At 33.3% G+C, this 25,279-nt stretch overlaps 2 protein-coding genes across 15 annotated transcripts; both read left to right on the top strand.

Moving 5' to 3' along the window:
- Window positions 1–233: 233 nt before the first annotated feature.
- LOC137830453 (polycomb group protein EMBRYONIC FLOWER 2) lies at window positions 234–21,562 on the top strand. 14 transcript variants are annotated; one of them, XM_068637803.1, is made up of 24 exons: window positions 274–431; window positions 956–1,033; window positions 1,216–1,342; window positions 1,445–1,568; window positions 1,735–1,790; window positions 2,499–2,604; window positions 2,716–2,881; window positions 2,966–3,043; window positions 5,001–5,134; window positions 5,326–5,388; window positions 5,517–5,638; window positions 6,301–6,333; window positions 6,592–6,623; window positions 8,508–8,560; window positions 8,649–8,702; window positions 8,785–8,844; window positions 9,763–9,809; window positions 9,904–10,013; window positions 11,079–11,208; window positions 11,901–11,949; window positions 17,974–18,057; window positions 18,737–18,816; window positions 18,985–19,074; window positions 21,233–21,562. In XM_068637803.1, exons 3-24 carry the CDS (start codon window positions 1,308–1,310, stop codon window positions 21,351–21,353), a joined length of 1,827 nt encoding a protein of 608 aa, XP_068493904.1. In that variant the 5' UTR covers window positions 274–431; window positions 956–1,033; window positions 1,216–1,307; the 3' UTR covers window positions 21,354–21,562. The 14 variants fall into 14 exon arrangements, with proteins under 14 accessions (XP_068493898.1, XP_068493900.1, XP_068493904.1 ...); XM_068637809.1 differs by having other exon boundaries at window positions 11,904–11,949; XM_068637800.1 differs by having other exon boundaries at window positions 301–534.
- Window positions 21,563–23,167: 1,605 nt separating this feature from the next.
- Window positions 23,168–24,638, top strand: LOC137830455 (ethylene-responsive transcription factor ERF105). The gene has a single exon (XM_068637811.1). The coding sequence runs from the start codon at window positions 23,543–23,545 to the stop codon at window positions 24,347–24,349; it is 807 nt and encodes a 268-aa protein (XP_068493912.1). The 5' UTR covers window positions 23,168–23,542; the 3' UTR covers window positions 24,350–24,638.
- The last annotated feature ends 641 nt before the right edge of the window (window positions 24,639–25,279 follow it).

Raw genomic sequence — 25,279 nt, forward strand, 5'->3', positions numbered from 1 at the left:
TTTAAAAATGAATTCGATATTTTATTAATAAAAAAATAAATGGATTGGGATAAAAAATTAATAAAACTAAAAGGATAACTAAGTCTAGATAATATTACAATATTAATTCCTTATTTAGAATAAACTAATTTATATATGTTATTGAGTGTTGAAAATAAATTATTTTGTTTTTTAGTTATATTTTTTGATATTATTTTTAGGTTATAATGCTTTAATTATTTACATGAATTTTCAGTTGTTGTAATAATTTTTTGTGTTTCAAGTTTCTTACTTACCTCACTTAAGTTCGCCAAACTCTGCACAAAAATGTGTTTCTTTTTAGTAATCAGAGAGATAAAGAGATAGAGAAACAGCAACTTTGTTAGATTTTAATAATTTCGAGAACATTCGATTTTCAATTTCGCGTCTTCAATTCTGGCTTCAATTCTGAGGTTCGATCACACTCTCATACTTCACTTTTGAAGCAAGTTTCTAATCAATTTTGGATTCAATTGCTGCCATTTGTTGGGTTCGTATCACACTGAGAACTTTGAGGTTTTTTTCTGTTACCCATTTGGTTTCTTGCTGGCAAGATTATTGTGTTTTTCGTTTCTTATCATTGTGCTTACCAGAAAACTTCTTCTGGGCATTATCTGTTTTTTTTTTTTGGTTCTTTGAACCCTTTACTTGTTTTGATGCTTTTGTTTTATGTTCTTTATTTGTTTTTCTTGTTTTGTGATCGATTTTTGTGCTGTACTTTGTTATTCCATGGAACTGGATGTGCCATCTTGTTTCACACAATGGGAGACACCTCTGAGGCTTCTGTTTCCCACAGTTGGAGAAAACAAGGAGTTGGCTTGTGGTTGGCATTCCCTGCACATGTGGAATATTACAAAAAAAGAAACCCGAGTTTGGGAAAAATTTGTGATTTTGATATCTTCACGTGGGTGATTAAACAATTTCATTAACTTTTCAGTCATCCGCAAGGACATCTAGCCCCTTTCAAGTCTTAATGAGCATAAAAGCAGGCACCCTACATTTTATGTTATATGGAGTATGTGTAATTTGGAGCATTTTTTCATTTATAGGCCCAGTGGTTTTCAACTTGATAAAAAAGAGTTATTTTTTTCTCACATTTTGATGTCCAGGCTTTGATGATTGAAGTCTAACCATTTATGTCTTTAATATTTGAATCATTAGGGTTTTGATGATTTGTTGTGCCATTTTCGATTACAGGTTTCTTACAAGCAAGAGAAAATATCATGTTCTTGAAGATTCAGAATTTCAGTTAAATATTATATGCATCTGAGACTTGTTTAATAAGAAGAATGCCAGGCATTCCTGTTGCCGCTCGTGCAACCTCGTATATTGTCTTTCTTACAAATACTACCTTTTGTTAACTTTTACTTTTTTTACAAAAGAATTTTGTAACATAACCAGTAATTATATCTGTTTTTCCCTGCAGAAGCCACCATGATGCTTGTGAACATTTATCTGCGGAAGAGGAGCTTGCAGCTGAAGAGAGTCTTTCATTTTATTGCAAGCCCGTAGAATTTTACAATATTCTCCAGCGACGTGCCATGAGAAATGTACTCTATCTGATTGGCTAAACTTATCTGCCTTTGTAAAAGTATTGTCATTATTTTTCAGGCATAGGGCAAACTGTATTCTTGTTGGCTCTATTCTCTCAATTTTATTTTACCTATAAACTACTGTCGCATGTTGTATTGCTAATATAATGTCTCTGCTATGCAGCCATCATTCCTTCAGAGATGTTTGCACTACCAGATAAAGGAAAAACACAAGAAGAGGTAAGAGTTTCATACACAATCTTCCTTCTCCAACTTGCTGTCTTTAACTGATTTACATCATTTGTCCATTTGTTCATACTTGCTTAGTTCAGTTTAAAATTAAATAGAAATAATTTTTTAGTCATATCTCTGTGTGTTGACTGCTGAAGTGAACATCTTGTGATTGTATTTAATAACACGTGAAACTTGGGAATGGAGAAAGATTAAATGTGTATTTGCTTGCTACTATAATAAAATATGGCAACTTAGGTCTTTGTATGAAGAAGATGAATGGACTCAATTGAATGAACAAGTTCTACATTTACACTAAGATTTTTGGCCTTTTTATGATTCTAAAATGAATTAAGATTAGGATTTTAAAATCAAGTAGTTCTTGCAGATTTATAGAATCTGTCCTCAACAATGTTTTGAGTAAACTTTTTCCTTTTGTCTTAATGAATTTCTTATTTCTTCTTTCAAGAAAAAAGATAAATCTTGTTCTGTTTGAGACTGTGAGGATTAGTTTTACGTCATCCTTGCAATTCCTTTTCTGTTGGTTCGCTGGAGTTTCTTTATTCTTTCATATAAGCTTGAACTTTCTGTAATTTCTAGTGATTTCATGTGAGACATTGTGTTCAGTCTGTTTTATCTGGAAATAATTTAGTAATATATCATATATACAAATATTAATTTTAATATGCTAATGAGATATGATATTTGCATATTTAGAATACAAATGACAGTTTCCTTGATGCGAACTATTACGGAAAGCCAAAATGTGTTTCCTATGTCTATCTGTCTTGCAAGGCGGGTTTCTGATTATGGATCTTCAAGGGTAGGAATCCTGCTTCTAATAAGTTGATTCCATTATGATTCCTTAGTTAAAATGCTGTATATCTAATAATTATATAATGCCTTTTATTTTACTCACCAAAAACAAAAAAAGCAATCTGCCGTGTATCGAATCGGTCGAATTTTCATCTTTCGAAACTCCCCTGGAATTGATTTGAATACACAAGTCCAAGCAAATTTTACTCTTCCTGAAGTCAACAAGTTAGCTGACGAAGCTAGATCTTGCTCACTTGATATCTTGTTTGTCAGCACTGCCACTGGTATGTATATGCGAATGTTTTTCAACTGTGATGAAAATATCTATATTTTTTGCTGTGTTCCTCACTATGACTATTTACTTGCAGTGAAAAACTCGAATTTATCATCTGGAGTCAATTCAAACTCTATGCCTTCGGATATGAGTCATCTAGCTTTTTTTGAATGTGAGCTATGCTTTAATTGCTAATTACTGTCAGACAAAAAAATGGCTTTGATAACCTTGTTACGATGTTATTTGAGCCCCCTCTTGTTTTTTTTAAATATATTCACCTCAAGGGGTATTGGTTCTGATGCTTCTTCTATTGGGTTCAAACCCTTTACATTTGTTGTAAAGGCCCCTCACCTGGAGTTCTGTTAGTGTACTGAAGCACACCTCATGGTCAATTGATATACTTCTAATTTACACTTCTTTATGCTAATTTACTAGTGCTAATATGATTTCTTCATTTCTAATGATTAGGAGACTTCATAAAAGTCAACTCTTAACAATCATTATCATTTGTATGGTACATACCATCCAAAAGACTAAGATGTAGGGAGTTAAATCGACAATGAATACACCCTCTTCTCAAAATTTGAAGAGCTTAACAATCCCATCCCATCGAAAGCCAATAATGCTTCATGCCTAATCAAGTTCTAATCCAACAAGCTTGTCACTCTAATGAAGCTCGTACCAATGGGTTTTGTGATGGTTCCATTACCATCCAACAATAGGAGCACCTATTTGTTGACCTTGAGATCCTTGTTCCTCATCTTCATCAGGAACACATCATTCGCTAATTGCATGCAATAGAAATTTTGGAAAAGTACCACAAATTGGTATTCAACTACGAATTTGTGGTTTGCAGGGATGAGGAGTGAATTATGTTTCTATTCTACTAGCAACTTATTAAATACAGAAATAAATTAGGAAACATTGTGAATATGAAATAACAAGGATTACTTTTTGAATTTGATGGAACAGTTCATTCCACTAAAGATCACTTAAGATTCTAAAAACATAAATATTCAAGTGTACAATAAAAAATAATATGAAATATTTTATAGATATTTTACACTCCTTATGCTTCATTTTACTAAGCTTAAGATTGTTACAAACACTCTTAAATAAAATAGCATATGAAGTTGGCTCATCTACCCACCTAGGTAAACTATGTAGAGATGCTGGAGAAATTAGAGGGATCATACATTATTGAAAAGATAACATAGAAAGATAGGTGAATGAAATAATCATTGTTGTGAAGATTTGGTCTGAACTATGGAGACAAGGCATTGTTGTAGTGGAGTTATGTATTTTTGTGAACTAATGTAACCCCAACATACCCCAATGCCAAAGGAAGCTACATGTTATGGAGAGGTATGGGGGAGGGTCATTGTATGCAGTCTTATCCTTGCATTTATAATACCTGAAAAAGGGAACAAATTCAGCAAGGATGGAGATTTCTTAAGAACATACGAAGAAAAGAAAAAGATCACAAAGCAAAACATATTAATCATTCTCAAAAGTTAACTCTTTGGGGGATTGCTTATGTATTATAAGGACTATTTTGCCCATATGCCTAGCTGGCGGGGAACATTTTAACAATAGCTATGGAGAGTAGGCATTGTTGTAGTGGAGTTACATATTTTTTTGAACTGGGTGACATACTGATGACAGGAAGATGGTTTTGTTGTTCTGATATCATGTTGGAATTATTGGATTTAAGGAGTAAATTCTGAAAGGAGGAAAGTAAATAACAGAGTAATAATTAGATTGATATGCTGTCTTGACAATATTATGTAAAATACTGATCCAGCTTGTACTTGTACTGATAACTAGACCAAGTACTGGGATAGTATTACAATCCCACTAATAGAATAAAACTACGAACGCTCCCTCTTTAAATAAGGAGAATTTTTGGAAACATAATGAATAGTCCTAGGATTAATTTCTCATATAATTGATTTTATTGTATTTTCTACAAATTGTGTAAGATATTCTAAAATAGTCAAATATGCAATAAACTTTTTATGAAATATTTTATAGATATTGTGGCTCTAGTCATGGATTAATTTTTCCAAATGATTTTTTAGTGCATGGTGGAATCCATTTTTCAATTTTCTTCATTCTGTGGTTGACAGCTGGAGAGTACTGCCTTTGGGGTAAAGTGTCTTTAGAATCACTTTATATGGCCTGGGATTGTTTTCCGAATTTTCGCTTGGGACAGCGAGCAGAGATTATGTCAACTGTGGATTTGCTTCCATGTATTCTAAAGGTATAATGATTAACACAATTTTCTGTTTGGGTAGAAAACAGTGACGATTCTGCTTCCTTTTTGCACTATTTAAAGTTATGCTATGATGCATGAACACTTTAATTTTGTTCTAAGAATTCATTTAAAGTACTATTATCATTTCTTCATTGTTTGGTTGATTTACTAGTTCACAACTTCCTTTTATGTTGCAGTCAGATTTTAAAAATGAGGACACAAGAGTATCCATTCAAGTTCCTTCTAATTTCGAGAATATGGTCAGTTCTTGCTTCAAAGTCATTTCCTACTTAGGCAAGAAATTCACACAAACCTCAAAATAGTTAGATATAAAATGAGAATTTGTTTTAACTACTGTTTGTCTTACCTGTTCTTTGGGTTTCTAAAGAGTACATCAAAACAAGTACAAATCACAATTTCTGCCGAAGAGTTTGGGGCCAAAGAAAAATCTCCCTATATTTCATATGCAGGCAGTGAAGTACCGTCCTCATCATTGTCTCACTTGATCGGGTAAATTTTATTTTCTCATTTGGATATATTAGCCATTCAATCATTATAGTTGCAAAAGTGCCTATTCATTCTGGCTTGCAGTATTCAGTAATTTGCCTTAAATGCCAATTAACAATATGCTTTTTGATGTTTTTTCTTAATTTGGAAACATGCACATTTGTTTATATTTTTTAGCAGCGAGATACATATTTTTCGAGTTGTTGTTTTGGTTTTTAATGAATTTTGGATGTGCTCCCAGAGCTTGAGCAATTACTTGCTCCTAGTTTTACAAGTTTTGGAAGCAGTAAGCTAAAGCTTTTTGACAGTGCACCAATTATGTTGTCCTCTGGTGTCTTACTGAAGTAAAATGCTATCTGACCTCTGGTGTCTTTGAGATAAAATATTTTATATTCATTGTGCTCAGCTTCACAATATTTTTGAGTATCATTGGTGGGCATGTCTTTGAGATAGCTCTTTGTATTAGTTTAGTTGTTGTCTATCATTGTTTGTTATCCCCTGTTGCTTTGTTTAAGAGAATATCTTATACTCATTTTATTACCAGGAAAAAAAGAATACCGGGTGCTCATTTTAAAAATAACAAAGAGAATTAATGACACTATTATTTAATTTCTATTAAATAAATTTGGTGCACATTTTAACTACAAGCTGTTTGTGTTGTCCAGGTTGAGGGAAGGAAATGTCATGTTTAATTACAGGTATCACTTTTAACTTTTGAATACTCTTATTTGGTTTGTATGTGAGTTTTTTATGATCATGGACTTCCTCTACAGGGGGTTGTTTTGGTCAAGATATGCTGAGGGATTTGAGAACTATTTTTTTCTGATGATTTTTATTTTGTTCTGAACCCCATGTTTCCTTTGTTAGAAAAAATTGATTATTCATTGAATTCTTTCGTCTTAATGAGGTATTTATTTTCTTCTCAATGAGCCTTTTTTTAATTAAAAATATTTCAGGTATTACAATAATAAGTTGCAGAGGACAGAAGGTAATGTAAATATTGTTCTGTCTCTCATGTTACGATGTGATTGCTTTCTCTCTCTATGGATTAATTAACGTAATTTTTGTGAACATTTGAAAATTGTTGAAAGAGAGAAAAATAGACGGTAGAGATAAAAAGACTATGTCCACTTTATATAAGCTGATGATGTTAAATACAAATAATTATAGGACATTTTATTCCCATATGCATGATATGATATGCCTATAAATCATATTCTAATAAGATATTCCTATAATTATAAATATCCTAACTTAATAAGGAAATAAATCAAAATGTAAACTAAGAATGAACGCAAATAGATAATCTAATATACTGTAAAATATTCTAAGATATTTCTTACTTATATTTTAATACTTCCCCTCAAGCTGAAGGTTACAAATTTTAAGTTTGTTGCAAGAAAAATAATTTTCCACAAATTAAAAAAATAAAAATTACAATCCACTAAAAAAATAGTTGGGAGAGCAAGTTGGGAATGCTGAAGAAGTTGCAGAGAAAAATAGTTCAGCTAGATAGCTGAGATGATCATTAGCCTGAGAAAAGAATTCATGACAAGCAAAGTAGGTCAGTCCTTCTCAAAACCACATTTGGAAGCTTCAAACTAATGTTGGAGACCTTAACATTTTTGAACTTGAAAAGGGGTTTTTGATATAAAGCTTGAGGCTACTGCATATTAAAGGTGGCAAGCATAGGGTGTGTCAACATATAAGTTGTTGACTGGCTACAACTATGAATTAGAGTGGCTAACCAAATTAGGGCACAGTAGAAAAATGACAGTCATGCTGAAAATAGGAGACACAATGAAAGAGGTGACTAATTGGGGTTCTATTGATACTGAATAGCAGAATAGTGACAACAGTGCATGAAGGATGGTACTACTTTGAGACCATGTTGAAAAAATAGATGCAAGAGATGCTGGAAAGTATGTTTGATAATGACTTTTAGATATTCTAAAGTAATATCTTTAGATATTTGTTATATTTCCAACACATATTGCCTAGATCCTGTAAACACTATTTTTTGTGTTTCTTGTTTTTGAACAATATATATTATGCGATACCAAGGATTTGAGGATAACATCCAGTCAGATTTTATACTCGAAATATGAGGAAAGTGAATATTATTTGCTGATAATTTAAAGAGTATGACAAAGATCACTATTTATACAACTTTGATAATAATAAAAAAAACTATTTTAGTATTATGGATGACAAGTCAGACCATTTTTTGGTGGCTATGGTATTCATCGCAGGAAGTGATGACTAACTCTGTCTGGGATCGTGAGTGTACACAAGGTGTATATTTCCCCCAAATGTGGTTTATTCCATATGCGAAATGGTATTACCAAGATTTGAACACTGGACCACTTGATTAAGGGACACAAGTCACTACCAGGTACCAATCAATGATGATCAATAAGTCAGACCTGATTACTGCAACTAAGGAAACCTTGGCCAGTTAATTATAATGAAGGAATAAATGTAATTAAATAAGTACACAAAGAAATGATCCACAAGCTTCATATTTTGCACATTTTACAGCACTATACTTCAAGAAGATGAAAGGATATCTATCATTCCTAACTTGCTAGTAAGATTTCAGAGTCATTTCAGGGGTATCCCATTAGTTAGAACATCCCATACTATATTTATTATTAGTTTGGTTGTTATATGGCTTATTCTAGATGTAGTCATACTCAATGAAATATTTGTATAAAAATGAGTTCTAGGTTATGGTTTTGTATCATATTATATCTATTATTTTAGGTGTGACTAGTTGCAGTTCCTATTTATTGACCCATGCCTTGTTTTTGAATGTCTTATGGATTATTGTATCTTACAATATTTCTTGGCACATAATGTTTGATTGCAGTCACCGAAGATTTCACTTGTCCTTTCTGTTTGGTTAAATGTTCTTGTTTTAAGGTTAAAACTACTTTCTTCTTTTGAATCAATACTTTTCCAATATGATGTTGAAACATATTTCTAATGTTTCTGTCATGATATTTTCTAGGGTCTAAGATATCATTTGTCCTCATCACATGATCTCTTCAATTTTGAATTTTGGGTAAGTTGTCTTTAAATCTCTTGCTGACATTCTATTCAGTTATCTGTACTGAACCATCAGTAATCAAGTACATAATTTGTAGGTATCGGATGAGTGTCACGCCGTAAATGTGACTGTGAAGAATGATATCTCGAGATCAGAGGTGAGGATAGTTTGTGTTCAAGTCCTTTATTTATCAATATATTATTTTATTTTAGAAATATATTATATTTTATTTAATAATATCTAATTGGTTATGCCTTTTCTATTACAAATGAGGATTTATCTTTCATTGGGGACCTCTAATTTGTTCTTGGACATTATTGACGATATGATTTTGGGCCTTATTTATCTCTTATTCATCTTTTTTTATTCATATTCATATTTTTGCAATGTAGATCAATGGCAGCTTTAAGCTTTAAAAAGAATACTAGATTAATCCATTTGGAGTAGGTCTTGCTTTAATGGTTTTTCCTAGTCTTCTTTGGTTTTGCTTTCAATGGGGCTATATTTATTTGATTGATAGGAGGCCAGTGGTTATGAGAGTCTATTTGAAGCAATAGAGGGGAAACACAGCTGTAACCAAATAGTTTATAAATAGGAGAATGGGTGCTAGTTAGTTAGTTAAGAGCTAACTCGGAAGTTGTTAGGAGATGAGAGGACTCTCTCGAATACCTCATTCTGTTTCATGGTCACATTGATCAATAGAAGTTTAATAAAAATGCAGGCTCATTTCCTTGTTAATTTTTTCCAAAACCTATCTGTTCTTCTATCAGTTGAGTCCTATCAGATTCACTTTTTTGCAAGAAAAAAAGAAAAAACTAGATTTCAATTAATCCATTTGGGTTACTTTGAGTTTTCTCTTCACATGACAAAACCACTTTAGATTTCTGTTATCTTCTCTTAAAAAATCGATACACAACTTTCTTGTAGTTACCTTTATTTCTAAATTTATCTTACATTTGTGTGCATTCATCTCGACATTTGCTACCATAGTCACTGCCAGCTTATTGCTGTGAGCTAGAATTCCTCTTTCTGTTTAAGAGGCGCTCTATGATCTCATACACTATCATTTGTTCAGATTGTTGTTGATAACGTTGATCCACGAGTGCAAACATTTTTCTATTGGTAAGCTATTTTATTTCTTCTATTCCTTTTTTGGCTCCGGATTGCTTTCATGATATGCTGTGAGATTCAGATGGCATACCATGTCTATATGCAGTGGAAAGCCCCTTAAGCGTAGGACACCAAAGGACCTATCTTCTAAAAATGCAGAAGGCTTAGAGTCTGCCTTTCCTGCAGGAGAAACTGATATTTTGGAGAAGGATGATGGTATGTGTTAAAATTTTGATTGTTATTGTATTGTATAGCTTGCTTAAAACTGTTGTTTGGGTGTATGTATCTAGTCTAAGGGTTTGAGTGTTATAGGATATAACTTTTCCCTGTATTGTACTCTTCTAAAATTTTCTTGCAGAACTGTTTCCTAAAATTTGTGCATTAATTAGCATTAATTAATGCTAATTAATTAATGGTCTCCCGTACAATCATGGTCTCCCTACAATCATTAATTTTAAAGCTAAAATTGTTGCCATTCCATTTTACATCCACCAAACTCTTTTTCCATTTCCATTCTTTCCTATAACTTTCTTGGTGTACCGTAAGTTTAAGTCTACTAGTGTCTAGCTCCTTTCTTGGCTGCTGAGGGCATGACACAACCCTCCTTTACATGGACCTGGGTTTGGGAATGGCTATGATGCCATATACAGTCTTTTATAACTAATCAGTAATTAAGAAAAAATGTTATGTTTGATATTTACTATCAAATATAATTGTGATATAAATTAAAATGTTAAGTATTAAAATTACTTAATATCCATTCTAAATATTAATTACTACGAAAAATAATTTACTATCATATATTATTAAAAGGTTAGCAAAATATAACTAAGATTGAATTACATTCTTAATAAAATCATAAAATAAAAGTACATGGAAGGAAAATCATATGATTTTTATATCACAAAAGGATTGTCATAATGTCCTAAAATAAATTGAAATGATTTACTCAATTTACATTAGTACTAAGTAATGTTAATAATCTTAAATTGAAAACACAAACAAATGTAAACTTTATATGATTATAAAATTTTGTTAAAATTAATTATATTTGTATTTTTTAAATATCTTCTATCAAAAGAGTTTTAGAATATTTTCAGTTTACTTCATAAAAAAAATAAGTCAAACTTATTCCTGCGAAATATGTATTAGTTAGTTAAAATTTTAATCGTCTTATTGTTCATATTTCTTGAGTTGTGGTTCTTACTCCAAGATGTTGCATTAGTGCTGCCAGCGTGTTACTGTGTTAGGAATATGTTACATGCTGCTGTGACATTGCAGGGATTTCTGCCACAATTATTCGATCACATCCTGACCGAGACTCTGTCCAGTCAATGTCAGACTGTGATCAAGCAGTGCTTCAGTTTGCCAAGACTAGGAAGTTGTCAATTGAGTGTTCTGACTCACGAAAGTATGTTCTACAGTCTTGTTTCTCTATCCTTGGAAAACAAAAGGGGGGATATTACATTAGGAGACTTTTTAATGCACAATTATAAGGGATATCCCGTAACTGCAATGCTAAAATGTTCCTGAAATGAAAGCCTTCCAAACAAAAATGTTTTATCTTGCAAATAATAATGATATTTTTAAGCAATAACGTACCTACATATTAGTCTTAGATACAGTTGTAAACCTAATAGATCAATGAGGCTAAATGGTTGAATATAAATTTCTTGCTCAATGTTAGAATTATTTTGATCTATTAAATGATATAACAAATTTATAGGTTGGTTTAGCTTGTCAAAATGTCACATTTGGATGCTTATATGTGACAGGTTTATGATTTGATTATTTGGGTATACTTTTTATGTATTTGTGTCCATTACTAAGCAAGAGCTTGATTTTCTACTTTATTAATCCAACAACATTTGTAGGTTGAATGTAGTTGATATCGTTACAAATAGTCATGTTATTATGGTTTCAAAATGTTATTCTTATGTGATTCCTGGACTGGTTTAGAGATGAGTGACTTTCTTGAAATTTTTAGATAATCCTTGCATTAGTGTGTCTATGAAATATCGCTCTTTACATATGATTTTCATTTTTTAATATATATGTAATCTTTATGGACACTCATATGACATTATTTTGAAAACATTTCAGCAGTGCCCTCTTAAGGAAACGACAGTTTTTTCATTCTCACAAAGCACAGGTAAAGCATCTTCTATTTTTTATATTATGATTTTGTACTTTTTATCACTGTTTCTTGCTATATTAATTGCTGCAAAATATTGGACTTAGTTTAGAAAGGGGAGTTTATGGCCTTACTCTTCTCTTTAAATATATGAACTGACTCTTCTAGAGTGTTTTATCATTATTAAATATAATATATATATATATATATATATATATATATATTTATAGCATAATTATTAAATATAGTCAGGCTAATCACAAAATTCCTCTGATCAAGTGCTAAGTCACCATGTTACTTAATATTTTGTGGAAAAAGGTATTCAAGCGGTCACCATTAAAACTCTCCAATTCACTGGTTATTGGATGATTTTTTATTGTTTTACTGGTTCCATGACTGATTTTAGATTTAATGCTTCAAAGATGGCCCACATATTTGAATGGTGCTTAGTCCCACATCGCTTAGTAATGTGGTCTAAGTAGTTATAAGGCTTTGACAATCCTTATCTTACAAGTTGGGTTTTGTAGAGTTAAGTTAAACCATTTGTTAGGGAATATATAGGAGTACAATATTGTGAAGATCTTCATCAATGGATTATAAGCAAATCAGTTCAAGCTTAAACCTTAAGACAATTAGATATGTGAGTTTTTCACACTTTTATGTTTTTAAACTTGTTCACTCTTACCGGATGTGGACTTTATTTTTTCATTGACACTTGTCACTTGAACAATCTCTCCTTACATGCGAGTCTTTTCCTCATGGTATGCTCACGCTTAAACTTGTACAGCTATTTATGCACATCAATGGGTAAAAGATAATTTAAGAGAGAAAAGTTGAAAGCGAAATTCCTACACTAGCTCAAGAGGCGAAGTGAGGCAAGAGAATCATCCACTTTTAGCTTTTGAAACGAAAAGTAGTGAAGTAGGTGTGGGGAAAGAGCCTTGCTGAGAGCACCAGCACATTAGGCAGTGGCAGTGACATGCTGAACAAGATACTGGACAAAAGCAAGATCTAATTTCGTATGCTTGGTTTGAGCATGTAAAACAGGATTGTATGCAAGAGAAATGGGCTCATGTCTCAAAGAATGCAAGGAGTAAAGTGACTAACACCAGTTCAGATAAGATGGTCTGTAGCATGGAACAATTATTTGTTTCTTGCACCAAAAATAAATAAGGTTTGGGTCAAGAAAAACATGTGCACCAGAGGTAGAACAGCAATCATCCACATATGATGCTCAATCAGCATCACAATTTGTCTCATTTAAGACAGGAGAGTGAGGGAAAGCTTGTCGAAAGTGCAGACCGCAGGAGAGAGTGCCCTTCCGGTTCCAGTGAGCTTTAAGAGGGCTGGACATAAACGGACAGACTTTATTAACCATAAACTTTTCTCTGGATGATTAATTTTAGCACATTGAAGGACACCAACAATGGACCAGTATAGGTGACATCCTGAAGTGATGATTGTAATGATGATGTCGTCAACATACACAAACCCAGACTGTGGAAGCATGATAGTAAAGAAACAGTGATGGGTCACATTTGCTGAACTGAAACTTCAGTAGAGTAGATTTGAGATGATCAAACCAGGTCCGTTGGGGTTGCTTAAGGCCACAAATAGCCTCATTTAATTTGCTGACTAGAGTAATCCTGGGGAGCATCTCATGTACATTTTCTTTAGGAGGCCCATGGAGGAAGGCATTATTAACATCAAGTTGTTTGAGAGTTCACCAATATGTAAGTGCCAGAGTGAGTTAGCAACCCCAATATAATTTAAAAAAGAAGGTGGATGTTTATACCCAATCGCAATAAAAAAAATAAAATTACAAAAAGATCTTAGCAAACTGCAATAGGATTAATGACGGTAAAAATGTCTCCATGTACTTATAGAGAAACTGTTTCTGAAACCCTTTGATCATGAGGTGAGCCTTGCATTGCACCTATTGATAAAACTACTGGGATTTTCTTTCCCCAGAAAACCCATTTACAGCATTGGGTATTCAGCTAGGTGGTAAAGTGTGACAGTCCAAGTGTGATTGTGTTGCAGTGCATCAAATTCAGAGTGTGTTGCTTCCAGCCAGGTCTCATCAGCATATTCTTGTTTAGAGGATTTAGGTTCCGTGTGGGTGAGTAAAAAGGTTGGTGTAAACGAGGTTTAGCAATACCATATTTTTTGGTGTCTGCATGTTGGCTGGTCTAGGAGATGGGAGAGAACTAGGTTGAGTGGAAGAGGAGGAAGAATGTGTTGGTGAGGAGTTGAGGTTTGCTTGAGAATGAGGATTGGTATTGTTGGAGATGTTTGAAGGTCGAGGAAATAATTTGAGGTGTGGGGGAATTGGACATACATTACCAATTTTTGATGGAGTTGGTGACTTGGTCACAGCTAAGGTGTTGATACCACTTCTTAAGGAATACACCGGGTAAAGGATTTAAGTTTGTGGGTCCTTTTCACTTATATTCTAACGAACTTGCTCATTGTTAATGTGGGACATAACTAGCTTTCCAATTCGACAAGATTAAATACTATGTTCATCTCCTCACTTTGGTTGTCACAAGTTTTTATTTTCTAGTTCATTAATGCAGTATCTCTGTGATGGTCCTCTAAAGATTTTTGACATCAGTTTAGTCCCTGCGTCTTTTATTTTTCATCAATTAAGATCCTTAACCATGTCAAATATAATCAAATTAGTCCCATATTAAGGTTATATCGTCATCATTTTGCTTAGTTTGACTAAAAGAGGATCAATTTAGTGAACTTGGTGTAATTTGAGGATTAAAATGATAACAATATATTGAAGGATTAAATCGATGCTGCCTCTAGAATATCACTCATAATAATTAATATTTAGTTTAGGAAATTGCATCCATTTATTCTTGGCATAGGAAATAGCTACCACCTTGTTTCTAGAATATTTATGTCTGTGCGTGCAGAAATATGTATTGCATAATCTATTCCGTTCAGAGGTTTTCTCTTTTAGTCATTCTGTTATCTACTCTAGTAACTCTATACTTGTAACTTTACAGGATGGAAGTAGGAGTTTACTCTTATATTTTGCTGTTTTAACCGTTACAGTATCCTACTTAAACTTGCCCTAAACAATACTCGTCTTCTGACCTATAAGTATGTGGGTTATGGGCACCTAAATACCTGAACCCATATCTATTGCCTGCACTTGTGATGAGGATGGTCCGTGAAGAACAATTGACAATCGCTCCATTAAGTTTATAATGAAGATGGCTGTGGATGAGACATGGTATCAGCCATGAAGACAGTGTTAGATGTCAGCAATTGCAGTGAGTAAGATGTTTGGTTTTCAATTTTGAGATGACAAAATTAAACATTAACATACAATTTGGGAGTGGAGTGCACATTATGACAGTTATTGGTGTAATTGGAGTTTTCTTTAAATTTAATATATTTTATAACAGATGGATATAGTCTGGGGTGGGCATTAAAGTACCTGAATTGCATTCATTAAATAATATATTTTCGATTAAATATCCAGTCCCAGACCCAATGTTTTGGTAAATTCACATGAAAGGGTAATTCCCCTCCCCATCTCGGCTCTTTTTTATGGGTGTCCCTTGACTTTAGGTCCAATTGTCATCCCTACTTTGGTGTTACTAAATTAATTAAATTTCTGCTTCCCGTGGTTGACTGAGAGAACTGTGTGAATTGTTGAGTTCCACCAAGAGGTGAATGGTATTGGAGAAGAACACCTACTCGTCCAATGCTGTTGACCACTGGAGAAACCAGATTCACAAACTCACATGGAGAAAAGTAGAAAGTCAGAAACCTAGATCTTGCACTTGTTAAGGTATCCATAATGGAGAAGTTGGAAAATCCCCTAAATGAAATCACCTACCTGTCCAATGTTGTTGTCCCACAGGAGAAACCAGATGCACAAATTCACATCGACAAAAGGAGAAAGGTGAGAAAACTAAATCCTGCAGTTGCAAAGGTATCTACGATGGAGAAGTTTGATGATCTCCAAAATGAGATAACCTACTCGTCCAATGTTGTTGTTCCACTGGAGAAACCAGGTTCACAAATTCACTTGGAGAAAAGGAGAAGCATGAGAAAACTAAATCCTGCAATTGCAAATGTATCCACAGTGGAGAAGTTGGGTGATCCCAAAAATGAGATGTCATGCTTGTCTATTGTTGTTGTCCCACTGGAGAAACAAAATTCACAAATTCACATGGAGAAAAGGAGAAAGGTCAGAAAACCAAATCCCGCGGTTGCAAAGATATCCATAGTGGAGAAGTTGGATGATCCCCAAAATGAGACCTCCTACTTGTCAAATATTGTGTTACCACTGGAGAAACCAAACTCACAAATTCACAGAGAGAAAAGGAGAAATGTTAGAAAAATAACTCCTGCAGTTGCCAAGGTATGCAGGGTGGAGAAGTTGGATGATTCTCAAAATGAGATGTCTTACTCGTCCATTGCTGTTGTTCCATTGGAGAAAACAGATTTGCAGATTCACATAGAGAAAAAGAAGAGAAAGGTCAGAAAACTAAATCCTAAGGGTACAAAGCCATCCATGGTGGAGAAGTTGGACAATCCCAAGAATGGTTCTGCTTTTTATGTTGACCATCCCAAAATGGAGGTATTGCAATTACATTGCTAGGATTTGATTTAGTGGAAAGAAATAGATGAAATATGTTTCTGAGATCTCTTACAAATGTGATTACAGTCTCTATTTATAGACTGTTTTACAACCTAATTAAGGAAAGAAATAATAGGTAATGAAAGCCAGAAATAATGAGTCCACTTCGTAATAGATTTCAAATTGGTGCCTCCATCAAAACGACCATAGTTTTGCGAATGACATTATCTTTTTGGTAATTTTTGTGACTCCTACTATAGGTTGTTACCTGATGTTAAAACAATTCAGTGGGGCCTCAATGCAATATGAGGATTGTTCTGGTGGTGGTTGTCATCTTGCTGAGGAATGATTAATAGTTTTTCTGACTTTTTTTTATGATAATAAAATAAGACAACCTATCATAGTGACCATGTTTTCCTTCTCTTGGAGAAAAGAATTTTTGTCAGAACTAGGAGTGAAAAAACATCTTGGAGGAGGATATGCAATCTTCTAAAATATAAAATTGGAAAGAAAACAGGAAGTCAAGTTTGCTTAAATATGTAGCAATTCTCATTTCTTTCCATTACAGAAATAAATTCTCATAAAACATCTTTGAGCAGAGCAGAATAGTAGGAAAAGATGGAACCTAGGGTGTGAGCATAGCTGAGATGTCTAGTTTTATTGTGATGCCTAACATAAGTTTTATTAAAAAAAAGAATAATAGGAAAATACCATAAGCACAGTTTTATACCATATTAGGCGTGTAAAAAAAACTGTTTGTTTTGATCAACATAACTTCAATTGGGCTGTAGAGGTGATTTCAGATTTCAATATTTTAAATTTGGTTACCTTTGCTTGACTTTCTGAAACACATCTTCACTTGACATTATCCATTAAAACAATGAAATTGGGAGATGCTTAAATTTCTGTAGTGGTTGAATTTGCGAAATCTAGGAAGTGATTTTTGTTATGATATTATTGCAACACAACAACGATACTTAATTATGAGCTCTATTGAATATTTGTATTGATAATTATACAGTCTTGCTTTGTGTATTAAAATTACTAACTTTAGCTTATTAGTTTATGCTTGGTTGTGTTTATTTGAAGGTCTCCTTTTTTGTGGTCTCTTTGGAGGCTTCCTTAATTATATCCTAGATGGTGTTAATACCTTGTCGTGTAGATAAATGACCAAAGTGGTGTTTATAAGGGTTGGGAAATTGTCATCTTATAATTAGGTTGTTGGGTAGAGTTAGATTATAATCTCAGATTCTGGGGGTGATGACTCTATGGTGGCTTGATGTCTGAAACGACTTTTGCTGTTGAAAGATTTTATTGTTTCTTAAGAAAGTTTCTTTTCTAGTATTATTCGACTAATTATATTTACTTTTTATTTCTATTGGCATCATATGCTCAATAGATTTGCTACTAATTTCTTTTACTTTTGCTTAAAGCCCATGACAATTGAACAAGTTCTATCAGATAAAGATAGTGAAGATGAAGTTGATGATGATGTTGCTGATTTTGAAGATAAAAGGGTATGTTTGGTTTTATAGAATTTTTATTTTATTTTCTAAAATTATTGAACAGCTGTCTATCAATTATTCATTGCAAGGAGTCTAAGAATGATTTCTAGTTTCCTTTCTGAAAACTTATCTGCATGACTTTATAATTGAGGCTTATTCCTCAGACATCTCCACATTGTTCAAACTTCAAATACACTAGCATTAGCTAGATTTTTCTAAACCCAACCAAATTATTTAATCTGTAAAGAAATTGATCCACATTTCAATGGTTAAACCGTGATTGTAATAGTAAGGGAAGCTACTTTTCATGGTGGATGAGACTGGTTTGGTACCATGCACTTGAGCAGAGGTAAAGGTAAACTAAAATATGTGAGATACAGGCCCAATATTTACTAGTTACTGAAACTGATTGTAATATACTAACTGATCTTATATTTGTTTATCTTAATACAATGTTTACATAGAGACACATACTCTTTACTTTGGATGTATTACAATTATACAGTTACTAACTGATAAGTCTTTCCTAATTACGACTTAACCTTAACCTCTTTGTTCTTTCTCATAAACTTTAGTTGTAAGCCCGACTGCCTTAGGCCCTGCAGACTTCAGCATAGGTTTAGGTTGAGGCATGACCTTGGATTATGAAATGTCTGTTGCAGCTCTTACTGTTGGTATTGATACCTTGCAGATGCTTGAAAATTTCGTTGACGTGAGCAAGGATGAGAAGAATTTCATGCACATGTGGAACTCCTTTGTTCGGAAGCAACAGTAAATCCTTCTTTTCTACTCTACTCTTTGCTGCAACTTTGTTGATTTCCTTAATTAATTACAGTAACGTGCTTTCGGATGGTTGATATTTTAAGCTGAATATACCTTTGAGCTTAAGCTGATATACATTTCTACTTTCTTGATTCAATTATTTTCTTCTCGTGGCAGTGTGATTGCAGATGGTCACATTTCATGGGCATGTGAGGCTTTCACGAAATTGCATGCACCTGAGTTTGTTCGGTCCCACTTACTGGCTGGGTAACTAGTTTCTCTCATGTTTGGAATTTATACCTTTGTTGTTTCTCTCGTCTTGTGATGTTTTTAATTAATCAATACAAGTTTCTAACTTGTTCATTATTCTTCTATGACTCCAAGAACAGTATGTAATAATACATGAGAGAGGAGTACATTATATCCTATAACACTCAACCCTTTGTCTAGGTACATACACCCAAAAAGCAGCTTTATGTAAGCTGTACAATACAATAACAATCATAATTTTAAGACTACTCCTCAAGTTGGAGCATATAAATTGTATGCACCAAGCTTGGAACATATAAGCTGAATTCTAAGCCTTCTCAAGGTCTTAGCGAGGATGTTTGGTAGCTGGTCATTAGAGCTAATAAGTGACAACAACTTCTCCTTGATAGAAAGACAATCAATATGTATTTGGTACTTTCATGGAACATAGGATTGGATGTAATGTGAAGAGTTGCTTGATTATTACAATACAACTTCATTTGCTCTACTTCACAAAATTTCAAATCTTCAAGAAGTTGTTTAATCCACACAAGTTCACATCTGGCCAGAGCCATATAGATCTATATTCAGAGTTTCTGCACTGGGATTGGGCAACAACATTTTGTTTCTTGTTCTTCTAGAAGACAATATTCCTTCCAATAAATACACAATATCCTGTGGTGGATCTTCTGTCAATGGGACAATCGGCCTAATTTGCATCACAACACCCTATAATTTGAGTATTTACTTTGTCCTCATACAACAATCCTTGTCCTAGAGCCTTTTTGATATATATGAGAATGTGAATTACAACCTTCCAATTATCAATGTAAGAATTCTGCATGAATTAACTAATAACTCCCACAACATAAGAAATATCCGGTCTTGTAATACTAAGATAAATGAGGTTTTCCACCACCTCTTACATCTTTCTGGATCTGAAAAAATTTCAGCTTGGTCCACCGTCCGTTTTTGACTTGGATCCATGGGACTACCAATAAACTTGCAATTTGCAATCTCCTCTATAATGTCAAGAGCATATTGTCTTTCTGAAATAAAAACACCTTCCTCTAATTGAGCCACTTTAATACCAAGAAAGTATTTAGAAAACCAAGATCTTTAGATTGAAGATGGTTGAACAGGTACTCCTATGATTGATTATATTAGTAACAAGTTGGGTAAATTCAATTTATATGCACCAACTTGAGGGGAAGTGTTAGATATTTCTAGATATGTTAATACTTCTAGATATTTCTGCATGTTTTTCTCTATATAAACATAACGTTATGTGTTCATTAGACACAAAATTTATCCTATTTCTTCTTTTGTTTTATTTTAATAATATACAAGAATTTATGGGTTGACTACTATAATACTTTCTCTCTTGTGGCCAAAATCAGCACAATTAGGCTTTCTCTTGCAATTGTTTTTTGTCACGGATCATTTCATCAGCTTAGCTTGACAATAAAAATGTTTTTCTTCATGGTGTCTTTGATGAGGAAATTGACGTAGAGTAACCTCCTGGATTTGTGGATCATAGGGAGTCTAATTTAGTGTGTAAATTACGTTGCTCTCTTTATGGATTGAAGCAGTAACCGTGAACTTGGTTTTGTAAAATCAGTCATACCATGCAGGTTTTTTTTCTTTATTGAAACAGAGTGAGGCAAATAATTTGGTTTTCTATTGTCATACTTCACCTGGAAAGTGTGGTCTATGTTGATGATATAGTTATTACAAGAAATTATACCAATTTTGAATGATAAAAATCAGTGATTTTTGTACTCAACTATTGTGTGTGCATGGGTTTTGTATGTGTGTGTGTGTATATATATTGGGGTACATTGGTTTGTTTTTATTTTAATTTCCTAGCTCAGTCTTCAGAGAACATGATTTCATGAACTAGGTGAAGAAAGATATTGGCTAATGCTTATATTATTGAAGTTTGTTTTGGAATATACCACTAGCAGCACTAGATTGTTGAAATGCAAGGCATGAATCATAACTGCAAAGCTGCAAGTCTTAAAGAACTCGGTTGTTTTTTATTATGCTTCTTCAGTGTTCCGAACTCAATAAAATGCTGTCTCTAAAGTTTTATCGTAATTTCAGAGTAAGCTACTTCATTGTCTTGCAAATTATATAAATCTGGTTATAAGTATCAAATTCTTCTTTTTGGCAGGTGTTGGAGAATTTTTATGGTCAAATTATACAATCATGGTCTTCTAGATGCTCGGACCATGAATGACTGTAATATTATTCTTGAGCAATACCATAAGCAGAATTCAGACCCCAATAGCTAAAAAAATTCCATTTTTGGTTTTGGTTTTGGATTTGGTTTTTCCCTTCACAAGGTACAAACAGTAAGGGTTTCATTTTTACATGTTGCTATTTTGGGGTTCTGTATGCTCGTAACCATGATTTTGTTCCCGGATAAAATTTTGCAACCCTCGGCAATAGAACCGAGGAAAATTTCAAGCAAACTTTAATTGCATTGACATGATTATTCCTATATTCTGGTTTCCTAATTTCTTTATTGACACCAAAATTCTGTTCATGAGACTGATCTCACTTTGCCCTTTAATTGTTTACTCACCATATTAAATGGTAACTTTTTAACCCATTAGATTCCAAAATATATTATGGATTCTGAAAATAGGTCATAAATTTCAGAGTCCTTAAGTTTAAATTACAATTCTCTAAGGTAGAAATTCTTCAATTGGAAATGTTTTCTTTGTTATATAATTCGGAATACAATAATCTATCTTTTTGAAGAAGCCCTTCTATAACTTCCATAGAAACATCTTCCTTAAGATCGTCATAGAGAAAAGCATCATGGTTAAAATCCAAATGATGGATGAACCAAAGCCTAAGCAAGTGACATGCATGCAAAGGTCCTTTTAGCAACTGGGGAAAAAATATCGAAGTAATCCACACACCCTTAGTAAAGTGTAGACACTAACCCAAATGGAATGTGTTCAAAGTTTTCTTCATTTGATTCAACATCAAGAAAAATAATAAAATTTGAATGATTTCATCCCATTCACTTTGTCCCCTGCACCTATCTGTTCACACCATCTCCTTCAAAAACAATAGAGTCCCACCACCACTCAGTCTCCCTTTTGTTCAACCAACTCACTTGCCAAAGATGGTTTGATGCTTCTTGTGGGAGCTGGCTGGATGCTCTTTTATGTTTCTAAACATCGTGACATTGAAACAATTGTTATCATAATAAAAGCCCATCTTGAAATGAGCGACTTTGGCAGTGTCAAAAACCTGTTCGATGAAATGCCAAAGAGGAGTCTTCTTATTGGAATTGAAAGGCAATGATTACGAGTCTTTGTTCATATTACTTAGGGTGCATTAAAGAAAGAGATGGAACTAACAAACTTTAAGAGATGTTCAAAGTTGGAACCATAATAATACAAAACATAAATTTACCACAAATAATAATAAACATTAAAGCAAGTGAAACTTCAATTTTAAAAGAATATATGTAAAAAAATATTTGTAAATTCGTGAATTTTTCTTCATAGTAAAATTCTGCTCCCAATTACAACATACTCAAATCCCTAATATTAATAAACTATATCAATTTTCAATCCTACATTCAAACTTCAACCAAATCGTCCAGCTGTTATCTTTATTTCAGATTTTTGACATTTTGCTCTTTACATTAGATCTGATGCTCATCCTTTTCTTTCCATGCTAAATATATAAAGTATTTAACCCACGTTTATCAAAATGATAACAACATTTTTTTGACTGAAAATGATAAAAACTTACTGAATAGTAATTTTGTGGGTTAATACATTTGAAGGCAAAAATTTCAATATTCTTACAAGCAATCTAAGAGTTCTTAAATTCTTGGCTGCATAGGTCATGGTGTCGTAAATATGAGTGTAACCAGGAATTGTTGGTATCCGATTGAGCAACTTATGAATTTAATAAGAAGAATTTTGAATGCATAACTTTACTTTTACATAATCTTTATCAGATGAGGATTCATAGTTCTTTGCACACTGGAAGCAGGAACTGTGGGAAATTGACACGCACTCAGATAAACACAACATTTAAGGTAAAATAATAAGCATGAAGAGACCAAAAGCTTCAACTTGAAATTAAATAAAGTTTATAGTTTATTGGCACTGTTAGGAAGAAGCATGGAAGAGTCATTTGGTGAAGTGAAGGTCCCACTTCCACACACATAAACATAACACAAGTCAAGTTGACATTTGAAAATTCCAAAAACGACAAATAACATAAGACGTGACATTTCTTCTAACCTCAATTATTGATATTATCAAAAGGATGCTTCCTCTCACCATCTTGGAACCCATCTAGAAACTCACTTCTTCATTCTTTGCTACCCTTCTTCACATTTATATGCCCCTCACTCCCCATTTTCCACTCAATCAATTCAATTCTCCACTCTCCCATTTCTCCAATTTTAGCACTTTGCTCCCTTTTCACTCACCTCAATTACAACACCATGCAAACCTTTGAACCCAACTTCACCTTTTGCATCCCAAACACCTTAGGGGCCTCAGTTTCACCATCTGATATTTGCATCACTGATTACTTGCTGCCCCAAGAACTTCAATTTCAAGTTCACATGAGCAATAACAACAACACACAAATGCCTCAAACCACATCTTTCTCCAAGCCTCCAAGATCCTCAAGTCTAAGCAACCGCAAACCCTCCTTGAAAAACATCAAAATCCCTTCCTTAACCTCTGGTCTTGTGATGCCACAGCACATGGAAACAACAGCAAAAACAACACTAGGTGCAACCATGTGTAACAACAGCAATCAAGTTTCTTCTTCTTCATCTTTGGATGATGGCAACAATAGCAGGGAGGATAAGCACTATAGAGGGGTTAGGAGAAGGCCGTGGGGGAAGTTTGCTGCAGAAATTCGGGACCCCAATAGAAAAGGGTCAAGGGTGTGGCTTGGAACCTTTGACACAGCCATAGAAGCTGCTAAGGCTTATGACAAAGCTGCTTTCAAGATGAGAGGGAGCAAAGCCATATTGAACTTCCCTTTGGAGGTTGGAGAGTGTGAAGAATCAGTTTCATGCTGCATCAAGGTTGGTGTGAAGAGAGAAAGAGAGGAAGAAAGTGAGTTAATTATTAGCAATAAGGATAGTAATAAGGTGATGAAGAAAGAAGAGCCCTCTCCCAAAGGGGTGTGCCCTTTGACTCCATCTTGTTGGAAAGGCTTTTGGGACACTGATCTTATGGGAACCATCTTTAGTGTGCCTCCTTTGTCACCATTATCTCCACTAATGGTTGTTTGAGATTATGGCCTTTTGATCTTTCAATCATGAGGAACTCCAAAAAAGAACTAATCAAGAGGGATGATGCTGGTGATTATCCTCTCTGATTTGGGTTGCCAAATTTGCATAAACCAAAATGGTAGTGCTGATAGATTGATCAAGATAAATGGGTTTGTTTAATGTAAATATAGGATAATATGAAGCAAGATTTCTCTTATCTTCTTCACCTTTTCATCCTTCCTTGGTAAAGGAATGTACTATACTAGAAGCAATATTGAAATTTGTTTATTCGTTTATTGAAAATTGAAAATGGTTGCTCACATTATTTATTCGATTTCAATTTGAAAAATGATACTTTTCTTTGGGTTGTATACAGCTATCTGATTTGATGGATATAAATTTAAGGTAAATTTATAATATATATATATATAATAAAAAATAAATTTGTAATTAAAATATATAAAATAATATTATTAAGAGTTATAATGTTATTATATAAAAAATTGGAATTGTTTACCTTTTTAATTTGTTGTTTTGGCAGACAAAGATTTTGTAATCCTTTTGCTGCTATACATCTGTTCTTATGATTGTCATTTCAATAAAATTGTTGGCTTATCTGAGAAAAAAATAAGTTAAAGTTTTAAAAAGAGAAAAAAATTCATAACCTTTAGATTTATTTCAGTGCTCACTAGATTCTCATCAAATCTAATAGTAATTAATCTCCTTATGTAGATCAAATAATAAATTTACTTTAATTTCTAAAGAGTTTCAATAAAAAAATGTATAATGCAACACAAATAATGAACAAGTAAAAGGTTGAGAAACACAAATACTCCTTAAAGTGTGAAAGTTTAAATTCCATACATCACAACACAATTAAAAATTAAGTGAATAATAGGAGTATAAATAATAAAAACAATAAGTTATCTTAAATTTTGAAAATCACAATTA

This window comes from Phaseolus vulgaris, chromosome 7, assembly GCF_000499845.2.
Source record: "Phaseolus vulgaris cultivar G19833 chromosome 7, P. vulgaris v2.0, whole genome shotgun sequence".
In the NCBI taxonomy this organism is placed as follows: domain Eukaryota; kingdom Viridiplantae; phylum Streptophyta; class Magnoliopsida; order Fabales; family Fabaceae; genus Phaseolus; species Phaseolus vulgaris.

Bases quoted from the DNA above. Each gene is read 5' to 3' on its own strand.
- LOC137830453 (XM_068637797.1), top strand. From the start codon at position 1,308: ATGCCAGGCATTCCTGTTGCCGCTCGTGCAACCTC. The intron at 5,389-5,516 runs GTCAGTTCTTGC...GGGTTTCTAAAG, and splicing joins CTTCTAATTTCGAGAATATG to AGTACATCAAAACAAGTACA. The intron at 11,950-17,973 runs GTAAAGCATCTT...TTTTGCTTAAAG, and splicing joins TTCATTCTCACAAAGCACAG to CCCATGACAATTGAACAAGT.
- LOC137830455 (XM_068637811.1), top strand. From the start codon at position 23,543: ATGCAAACCTTTGAACCCAACTTCACCTTTTGCATCCCAAACACCTTA.